The sequence below is a fragment of the Cicer arietinum genome, chromosome 6 (genome assembly GCF_000331145.2).
Source record: "Cicer arietinum cultivar CDC Frontier isolate Library 1 chromosome 6, Cicar.CDCFrontier_v2.0, whole genome shotgun sequence".
In the NCBI taxonomy this organism is placed as follows: Eukaryota; Viridiplantae; Streptophyta; class Magnoliopsida; order Fabales; family Fabaceae; genus Cicer; species Cicer arietinum.
Genome location: NC_021165.2, coordinates 5,164,670 through 5,175,810, shown reverse-complemented (window position 1 = coordinate 5,175,810; position 11,141 = coordinate 5,164,670). Strand labels below are relative to the sequence as shown.

Genomic DNA, 11,141 nt, shown 5'->3' with positions numbered 1-11,141 from the left:
TGTAATCAGCTTGTACATAAGGTAAAAAATACTTTTAATTGCATTTATTTGTAATTAATTAAATGTATTGGTAATTAATCTAGTTTAAAATTTTCATTGAAGGTTTTTGTACGAGAAGGTCGTGTGCACGAGGAAACTGTCAAATAAATACTCATTCTTGTCTCCGCATAAGATGTCGATGTTCAAACTCGATCCAGACAATGTAAAACACTACATTGTAGATATGTTTTTAAGAAATAAAGAAAGTGATAAATTGTTCTTGGCACCATATAATTCAGGGTACGTAATTTTATCTTTTTTAATTGATGAGAATTTAATTTATTAGTTGTCTATAAACAAAATTGCTTAACCAATTTTTTGTTGTTGTAGGGCACATTGGGTGCTATTTGCAATCAATGCGGTCTCTGAAGTGATATACTATTTGGATCCCGTGCACGGCGATTACACCAATCACCCCGGAATAAAGAATATGCTCGACACGTAAGTAATATTCATTTATTTCTTACATATATATATTTATATATATATATATATAAATATATATATGTAAGAAATAAATGAATATTACTTACGTGTCGAGCATATTCTTTATTCCGGGGTGATTGGTGTAATCGCCGTGCACGGGATCCAAATAGTATATCACTTCAGAGACCGCATTGATTGCAAATAGCACCCAATGTGCCCTACAACAACAAAAAATTGGTTAAGCAATTTTGTTTATAGACAACTAATAAATTAAATTCTCATCAATTAAAAAAGAAGCGCTGTAATATGCACACCCATGTATGAAATTATGGGTGTGCATATTACAGCGCTTTTTCGAGAAAGCGATGTAATATGTACACTCATATATGAAATTATGGGTGGGCATATTACAGCGCTTTTTTGAGAAAGCGCTGTAATATGCATACCCATAACTCATATGATGGGGTGCATATTACAGCGCTTTTTGTGAAGAAGCGCTGTAAAATGTGCATAACAAGCGCGCGTTGTATTTACATGGTTTACAGCGCTTTTATAAAAGCGCTGTTGTATCATTTACAGCGCTCGTTTCCACAGCGCTTATTTTTTTGAAAAAGCGCTGTAAATGGCTTAAAAAAAGCGCTGTAATATACGTTTTTTCGCGTAGTGAAGATTGTTTCAATGAGAGAAAAAGTTGTGGTGAGATTGTATCTCGTTGTTGGATAACGTTTCTTTGTGGGATAATAATCCAAATAGGTGGTTATGGAACGAAGGGGCTTACTCATTCAAAGAAGTATATAAAGTGCTCACACTCAATTCAGACATCTCAAAGGACATGTTAGCTGATATGGTTTGGTATAAAAATAGTACCTTCTAAAGTATATTTGTTTGCTTGAAGATGATTGTTTAATAGGATTCTAACGAGGAGCAACTTGGTTCGTAGGAGAGTGATACTGGCGAAATCACAATTTTGTGCATTAGAGTATGGTCGCAATGAGAGTACAACTCATATTTTCCTCTATTGCCCAACATTTGGGAGTGTGTGGATGGCGATCTTTCAGTGGCTAGGTGTTGAAGTTGTTTTATCAAATTCTTTCGACGATCTAGCACATATTTTTGTTGGTTTGATTGTGGGCGGTAAGATGTGTCATGAGGCTTTATGTGCGATTTGGTTGATGAGCGTGTGGTGCATTTGTAGAACTCGAAATCTCTTAGTGTTTGAGTCAAAGAAATGTGACACTCTTTTGCTTTTTGAGCGCATCAAAATTTTATCTTAGTGGCAAGTGAAAGTTTAATTTCACGACTTTTCTTATGAGTTTCATCAATTGTGGAATCGTGCATTGTTTTATTTGGAATGTAGATGAAGATGTTTTGCATCGTTTGTAGACTAGCAACTTTATTGTAGAGTTATATTTTAATTACTTTAATTGCGGTATATATTATTTATTTGTATCTATATTTTGTAATTCTTGTTTGGCATGACTTGTGTCAAGTTTAGACCCATTTACTTTTTTTAATGTATATTTTATTTTTTTGTCTTTCAAAATAAATGAGATGAATTTTGTGGAATACATAATAAAACTTTTTTTATCGGACTATATTAGCTCAAGTGTGATGACGAAGCGTTAACTTGATTTTTTTTTCTTTTCTTTCAACTGACCTTTCAAGAAACAACCTTTAATATTGTTGCAGTTTGGAACATATATATGTTATGTGCATGAATCGTGAATCTTTCATTTGGTTCTTGAGGAAGATTTTGAATTTAATTTTGTATACCCCACACTTAGTCCACATACCCCACAAACACTATGATGACCATATATTTTCCTTAATAATTTTTAAATTATTCAGCATTTTTGATTGTTCACCAACCTCACAAATTTTCCAAAATTTTAAAAAATCTCCGTTTTTTAATTTAATTTATATTTTAAATAACTACAATATTGAATTATCTCAAACATATTTATTTTTTGAAATAAAATATGCTGTAGGATAATTCAACAAATTTATTTTTCAAAAAATCTATATTCTAAATTTTGAATTTTTTAAATAAATCTTTAAATAAATTTTTAAACTTTTAATTTTTTTATTAATAACTAATTGTATTTATAAAATAATAATTATGTTTTGAACAATTGAGTTTTCTGAAATAATAAAATCCTTAAATTTTGAATTATCTATTTTATTGTTTCAAAATCCAAAAACAAAACTGAGAGTAAATTGTGTAATAGAATGAAAAGAGTAAAATATGAAACTAAGGCATAAAGATTATTAGAGAAAAAGTAAATAATGTTTATGATCATTTATTTACAATGTTGAAATTTCAAAAGAAACTCCAATACTATAATGCCAAGATATTTTAGAAATATATAAAGATGATTAAACAAAAAGTAACTATACATTTTATTATCAATACTAAAGTGGTCATCACATACTCCTAAAAAATATGAACTATACATTTGTTTGTTTTAGATTTTTTTTAAAGTTATTTTTATTTAATATTTAAAAAAAATAATTTTTATGATAATTTATTTTAAAATAATAAAAGTTATTTTGAATTTATATGTTATCAATTAAAAATAATAATTTTGACATTCAATAATTTAGATATTCATTATTAGATATTAAAAAAAATCTCAAAATTAAATTTTTTGAATAACTTTTTATTTTAATTATTTTTTAAAAATTTATTATAAAAAATAAATTGTATTAAAAAGATGAAATATAATAAACTATTTAAATTAATTTTTAATGTTATTTTTAACTTTAAAAATTATAATTAAAAAATAAAAAATTATAAAAATAATTTAGAAAAATCTGTAACAACGAAGTTTGTATCTTTACAAATTAGACTAACTTTTGTTGAAACTTAGGCATTGTGTTATATTTGCAATCATAACTCCAAATATCAAAATGATCGGAATTCATAGTGGCTTAACTAAATTAGAACCTAATAGACAATTATCAATTTGCGTGTGTGCACAGTCCACGACAAAGGAGGATTGAGAAGATATATATGTCTCCCATATCCAGGTAGAAATCATTTTGTTGACTTCTATGATCGTTTTGACTATAGATAGTTTCATGTTTGTCCACATAAACCACATGTTATGTGTTGAGATTGGTGTCACTCATGTAAATTAGGATCTTCACACCTTATGTAAGTCCTAAGTGTAAGGCTCCTATGGAACAATTTTCAAGTGCATTCTTAAAATAATTTACCCACAAATACACTTCGAACTAAGTATAGCCCACAACAACACCAAAAACATTGCCAAAACTCTAATTTGGACCCAATTTAGAGATGTTAATTTTACGAACTTGCAATTTATTGGTCTTAATTCATCTATTGAATGACAAAACAATCTCATATCAAATAAAACTTCAGAAAGTTTTTAAAGTAAAAAATGACCATAAGATTTTATGAGTTAAGTGAATTAATAACCCCAAACTTTTTTGGCGATTATTCACCCACTCTTCAATTTTTATTATCTAATTTTTCTTTTGAAAATAAAACGTACAAAATTTAAAAATAAAAAAATTAGAAGAAATTAGATTTTGGAAAAAAATATTCAGAATTTTTTGAGAAAAAAAATACTTTAAAATATCTTTGTTTTTGAGAGAATAAAAATGATTTTTTTTTCAAAAAATAAAATATTAAAACTTTTTCCTAAAAAATATTTTAGCTAACAAAAAAATGGACCCATAAATCCATTACTAAGGTAAAAAAAAAAATTAATAATTAAAAATTTTACCTTATACGCCTCACATTTTATCTTTACCTTTACAAGTGTAAGGAAATAACTTTTTTACCTTCTTAAAATTTATAAATTTTATTCTAATTTTACCAAAAAACTTAAAAAAAAAAAATTTCCGTACACAACATATATTTTAGAAAATTTTTTTCAAACTTTTCGATAAAAAAGTTACACTCCAAAAATTCTTTTCCAAGTTTTTCAAAAATAAATTACATTTCAGAAAACTTTTTCTAAATTTTCCATTTTATACTAAAAAAACTTAAAAGAAACCCAAACCAACACATACAAACGCATACGCAATTGAATAAAAAAAAATTGTTCTATTCAAAAGTCAAAGACCACTTAAAAGCCTTTGCTCCTACTAAACGACTAGTTTTACAGCACAAAAAAGCTGTTTTAAAAAAAGTTTTGGCAGCACCAACTGTGCAACATCCAAGAAGTACTTTAAAAACTGCTATTTTAACAACATAACCATGTCCAACAAAATTAATAGCACCTTCTAAAACAGGTCCATAGTGGCTTCAAGTTCCAACACATTAGCCACTCCTCTCCTACCTTCTCCATCTCTATGTTACACCAAAATTTTCCTCCTAGGGAAGGAATGTATTCCTGATAAAGGAGAAAGCAGAAAGAAAGAGAGTTGTATACAAGTCTGATCCAAGAAAAGATTTTCTCAACCACAAAATGGCTAAGATGCATTGATCAAGCTATCATATCATTATTTTGTCTATTCAAAATCAAAGTATTGCTTGTTCTCTGAACACTCCATGACATCCATAGCTGGATGCTTGATAGCTTTCATCCCAAATCCATCACCAAAAGATCCGAATTCCACTTCATCGTCGTCGCTGTCAGCATTCTTTGGAGTCACTCGATTCTGATAGCTTCTTAGTTGAATAATATACACATTGAAGTAATAGCTAATCATGTTTGTTCTTGTCTTCTTTCGAAAATATTTGGATGGATTGTTCCAAAAAGATTTGTTTTGGGAGGGAATTTTCAGCTTCATTGCATCCTTAAATTTCTTTTCTTCATCAGCTGTCCATCGAAGCGAAACCTCCTCGCCCATTTGATCGAATCTCCAATGGTAAAACACAGAACCCAATTCAAGCTTCAGTTTCATCCTATTTTCAGCAATATGAAATCTGACACAGTCAACAGAACCTTGAACAATGCAGCCACACTTTTCTCGTCTTTCTCTCCCAATAAGAGCTGTTTTGGTAGTAGGTTTTGAGTCATCTTTAGCAGGCCATACTTGTGTGCTTACCCATTTAGAGTCACTCTCAGAAACTACACCAGTCCATTCTGGGACTTCTACTTGGAAAAGAGGACCTATACAAACTTGTTTTTCGCGAGCACGATCCCAAGATGCCTCAGACTTTTTCTTTTCAGCTGCCACAACTGGTTTGGCAGTTGTTTTCTTTTTTTCTGTCGCTGCATCTTGTTTGGCCGTCGGTTTTTTGTTTTCGGTAACTGTATCTTGCTTGACAGTTGATTTCTCCGCAGCACATTTTTCTGCCTCTATATTGCTGGAACCGGGCAATTTAGCTCCATTGCCAGTACACGATGAGGTGCAGCAAGAGCAGCGGGATTTCACAGAGACAGGCTGCCTTTCGCTACATCGCACCCTCAATGTACCGTGGTGACCGAGAGCAGCATGATCATCATACATGGCAGGATGCATCTTCACCTTCTGCAAAGCATAGAGATTCAGAAAATTCTGTAGAATGTTTCCACATAGCCCTTGAGATAAATAAATTTCATCTTTAAAATCTAATTTTATAAGCAGAATCTCAATGTTTTGATATCAAAGTAATAAAAAGAATTGCAGTGATGCATTTCAGAATTATCACTCACCTCTCATGTGCTGTATGAAAATCCATAAAAGTGACTAATGGAACAATGTGAATAAGTAGAGCGGCGATGAAAATAACAGAACAAGGATGACCAACAAAGTCATTTCAAGTTACTAACTCATTTTCTGTAAATTTTATGGATTTCCACAAAATCACCAGAGGGTAAGTGTTGGCTCAAAAACCAACAAGTCAATCTAAAATGATGCAACAATACTAATCCAATAAACTTAGGTCCTTTTTGGACAAATAGCTTAATTAAGCGTTTATTGCAAAAACGCTTATCATATAAGTGCTTAAGTATAAGTTATTTCTAGAACATAAGATAAAATAAAGTCAAATTGTTTTCGTATAAGCTATAAGATGTTTTCATAATCTATCTTGGAGAGCTTGTGAAAAATTGTTGAAAACAGCTTATGAGCATACCATAAGTTTTTTTCATAAACTCTCCCAAACAATCTCACACGTGTAAGTGTTCATGTTAGTAGTTAAGTTCCAATAAGTCAATCTATATAGGACAATTCTTTTTAGTTTTTGCTCAATTGTTTTTTATGTCACCTTCTACATCTAACTAAATATTCTCCACCTGGTCAACTCTCATTTTCAGTGCTTTGATGGGTCTTCTCCATGTATGTTCAAACCACCTAAGACGAGACTCTACTATCTTTTCTACAATGAGAGCGACCCCAACTTTCTCTCTAAATTGTGTTTCTAATCCAATCTAATCTTTCGTAATCACTCATTTATCGTAATACTCTCATATTTATAACACTAAGTTTACTTTCTTGTTGGCTCTTTTAACTTAAATACATTTTTAGATCTCACTTCTCCATAAAACTAAACAAATTGACAGAAATTTTTCACACTTCTTTTTTCCTTTTATCCAAACTTATAAAATCACCTTTAGAGACAAAACCAATTCTACTCGACAACATTCAAACATGTCAAAATCAATTATGTAGCTCTGGAATCAATTGTCTTGGTTGGGAATTTTAGTAGTAGGATGGTCCAGGTACCTCAAATACATAGGAGGGTTTTTTCTGTTCTCTGTATTAACCATCTCCATCTAAGTTTTTGTATCAACCTAATATTGGGACAGGGTTTGACTTGAATAAAGTTCTATTACATCGTTAATCTTGATGCGGTTCCATCACAACCATTCCTACTTTTTCCCTACTTATCAATATTTGTCACCACTTCAGCCCCATTAAAACTTTTGCATGTTTTGTCAAACCATACACTACTAATTTATTTACAAGGTCAACCATAACATTTTTAACTCATTTTCTAAGCATTTTAGATTCACAATGCCCTAAAAAATTCAGATAAATTTCAAGGCTTCCACCTGGCATCTGTTAAACCAAGGGTGGTATTGGTGGATAGACATTGCATTACAAATAGCAAGTTCAAACATTATTAAATAAAATATAAAATAAATAGGAAAAAAACAGAGTCATAATCAGTGCAGAAGGTTTACAAAGTAACATAGTCAGAGAAGCAAAAGTAAGCAAAAGTTCAAAAGGAAATGTGTCATAAAACATTTATCTGCTTCCTTCTTATTAAAAATTGCAATTTGTTAAAAAAAAAATAGTCTTTTTAATGTGAATTCTAAAAGTCTCTCTCTCTCTAAGGGTGTGTGTGTGTGTCCCAATAGCCCATTTACTATTTAAATTTTCCAAATAAGCTCTCCTTTTCCCTCGACTATATGTTAAGTTCTACTGCACAAGGTTCAAACCATTGCAAGATTATGATAGGATCCGAGAGTATTCAACGTTGCCTTATGAGTGTAAAGGTTTTCTCATGGCTAGAACCCATAACCACCAATTAACAAGGGAGCAAACTTACCGTTATCTAAAGGCACACTCTCTCTGGAGTAAGCTCAATAGCATGGCCATTGAATCAAAATTCAAATCGTGAAATCAGAAGACCTATTTCCCAAATCGTGAATTGAATTTGATTATGAATCATAGGATATATGATCAATAGAATATGATGTTTTTGAGAGAAAAAAACAAGTGATATAAGCAAAGAGAGAGAAAAAAAACAAAGAAGGAGAGGGCACAAAAATTGTGTAGGTGGGAAGAATTAAAAAAGGCACTGTATGAGGGAGACTGGACCAAAAGCATAGTGTGCTAGAGCTCTTCAATGGTGATTCCCAACTTGGGTTATTTGGAATACTTGTTTACGGCTGATTGTATCCCTTTAAAAAAACATGCAAAAAATAAAAATAAAAAACTACAGGCTTTTTACAAAACAGGCTGCACGGCCCAGTCCGTTTCAAGGCTGCACCCGCAGCAGAATCTGAACTGTGCAATTTAGGGGGGGAAAAAAACCCTATCAGGCTTGTCACAAACCAGGTTAGCAGCCCTGTCCATATCAAGGCAGCGCCCGCAGCAGAATGTGAATCGTGCGATTTAGGACAATGAATTGAGATTCCTATTGTGATCCTTGTCCAAATAGATACGCACATCAATTAATATTGATTAGATTTCCTGCTTTATTTCGAACTGATATACAACTTGCAGTTATAGTTCATAATGGAAATTCCATAGTGCAAATAATCTTTTTCTCACTAGTTGATAAAGATGGAATTTGTTTTAATGTTTGACCATGATATCTTTCTTATTACGAAGTGCCAATGCTAGAACTGTAATTTTGTAGACTGGACCATAACTATCTGATTTTCGTATATTATAAAGGTAGTTACCGTATTAAACTTTGTTACCCTTTCGCAGTTAGCATGCTGAGATTTTGGAATGTATGTATAACTTTTTCAGGAAAGAAACTTATGGATTGCGATTATAGATTTATTACAGATTTATTACGTAGGCAGAATTAAGTGCAATGTAATGCTAAGCATAATAAAATGATAACTACTCATTCATGTGAAAACATTTTGGTTCAGGATATGAAACGACACAACAATCATATGTATAAAATCATTATCATGTGCATTGAAATTATACCTGAGAAGATGATCCACTGTTTGGTTCTGTGTGCTTTCTCACCGACCGAGCATCTCTTGCCCTCAGTATCTGAGGGAAAAAACCATGGCCTTTATACTCCTTCCACTTTGATGGTTCTGGTATTGGCTGAGCTACAGGTTCGAGCGGATATTTTGCGACATGCCTCATCCAGTTTACCATTCCTGATAACTCTTCCCGTTTGCGTTTGCGGGAATTAAATTCCTTCCCAGAAATTTCCACACAAGCGGCAGCTAGATCATCCTTAACACCCTTACTGAAATTTTCATCATCATCGTCACCATCACCATCAACATGTTGGACACCCTCGGATTTGTTGTTTCGGTTTTTGGTGTCCAATAAAAAACCATCACTCTTTTGGTTAACCAAATCAATGTGCTTTATGATGTTACTTGATTCTAACTCGACAAAATCATCATCTTTTTTGTCCTTTAGATTTGAGCATAAAAGGCTTCGAAACTCTTTCTCTAGATCTAATGGCAACGACTTAAACAACCCATGATTCCCATTTTTGAAACTCTTCTCTTCAATAGTTTTGCTAAGCCAACTTTCAAAATCACTCAGATATCTGTCATAAACTAATTTCACCGAAGACAAAACTTGAAGGTCCAAACCAAGTTCCGCAATCACAGAATCCCACAATCCTTTTCTCGACACCGCATCATACCCACCTCTTTCCTTCACAACGGAGAACAGTTGGTACAAATCTAACAACTGTCCATCACCAAGCAACGCTGGCACAGGCCTCACATTGCCTCTGCTACCATTCTCCTTCACATAAACCGAAAATATTTGACAAAACAAAGATTTTTGCTTAGCTTTGTCATGATCAGCACTATCAACACCATCCTCGACAAGACAACCGTCGTTTCCACGAAATGCACTAAAAGTTTTAGGTTCAAGGCAATTAAGGGAAGACCCTTTTGAAAATTCTGACCATTCTGCCATGAACTTTTGACTCCCTACTTCTATATGCTTAGTAATTGATCTCTTTCAGTCACAAAAATAAAGGAGCCAAAGAAAAAAACCTAGCTTGCCCTTTTGTATATGTTGATGTTACAAACACAATAATACAATTTACAGTAACCAAGGTACAACATTTACATATACCAATGAAAGAGTAATGTATTATGTAACTACTATACACAAAATTAACAAAAGGGTATAAAGGGTTGTGACCATTTGGTGTTTTATTGGCAGATTTACCTAATGATCAAGTTTTGTAGCTGACCACTGATACATCACAAAAATGGAGGTGGCAACAATGAAAATAAGGGTTTCATGATGGTGTGGAGAGAAAGATACAATTCAAGATCGAATTTGTAAACCTGAAAATTATTGACAATTGATTTGTGGCGGTGGAACTAACTGACGCTGTTGTTGAATTTCAATGCTGCAAATGAAGAAGAAAAAAAAAACAAGGAGCTGAATTTGAGGTATATGATTTCAAAATGATTAGAAAAAAATACAGCGCGAAAAATAAAGACTAAGGTTTGAGAAAGATTGTGAAAATATAAGCCCCTCTTCTATCGGGGTATTTCTCTTACCTTCTCCCCTTTCTTTCAACTTCTCCCAATTTCACCAAAATATTTTTTTGACATCAAAAATATAAAACCATAATGGTGTTGTTCCTTTATAAATGATATAAATACTAGGGTTATTATTTTCTTGGGCCTGGCCCATTTTAGTCCGGTCCGATAAAACCCGTTTCGATTAGGTCAAAATTATGAAGATATTTTAGATAAGATCTAGAAAGAATTTTTATATAAATTTTTTTTTATATATTTTAAAAAATATGATAAGAATGGTATAATAAAATGATTCATTAGATTTTGTAATTTGATTTTTAATAAATTTATCTTTAGCAATTCATAGGATTTGAAATAATTGACAGATTTATAAAAGATTCCATTGTTCTTTTTATTAAATATTCGAATTTACAAGAGTGAGTGAAAACTACAATAATTAAATGATAAAATTTTGATAAGAAAATATTAAAGTAATACAATTGTATCCATGTTCTCATTAAGTTGTGTGTGCCATATGTATAAATCTCATTGTTGCAACTTTGCTTCGTCTCGTCC

The 11,141-nt window shown here is 31.8% G+C and overlaps 1 protein-coding gene across 2 annotated transcripts; it reads right to left on the bottom strand.

Annotated features, from left to right (window-relative positions):
• Nucleotides 1-4,520: 4,520 nt before the first annotated feature.
• LOC101492896 (AT-rich interactive domain-containing protein 2) lies at nt 4,521-10,667 on the bottom strand. Of its 2 annotated transcripts, XM_004503636.4 has the most exons (3): nt 10,605-10,667; nt 9,040-10,450; nt 4,521-5,913 (listed from the first exon to the last, which is right to left on the bottom strand). In XM_004503636.4, the coding sequence occupies exons 2-3, from the start codon at nt 10,003-10,005 to the stop codon at nt 4,948-4,950; spliced, it is 1,932 nt and encodes a 643-aa protein (XP_004503693.1). In that variant the 5' UTR covers nt 10,006-10,450; nt 10,605-10,667; the 3' UTR covers nt 4,521-4,947. The 2 variants fall into 2 exon arrangements, with proteins under 2 accessions (XP_004503693.1, XP_004503692.1); XM_004503635.3 differs by having other exon boundaries at nt 9,040-10,662.
• Between the last annotated feature and the right edge of the window lie 474 nt (nt 10,668-11,141).

What these genes read in the sequence shown, in the direction of transcription:
- LOC101492896 (XM_004503636.4), bottom strand. Translation starts at nt 10,005, where the DNA reads ATGGCAGAATGGTCAGAATTTTCAAAAGGGTCTTCCCTTAATTGCCTT. An exon ending in ACAGTGGATCATCTTCTCAG is followed by an intron (nt 5,914 to 9,039) that starts GTATAATTTCAA and finishes TATGCTTTGCAG; the next exon opens with AAGGTGAAGATGCATCCTGC.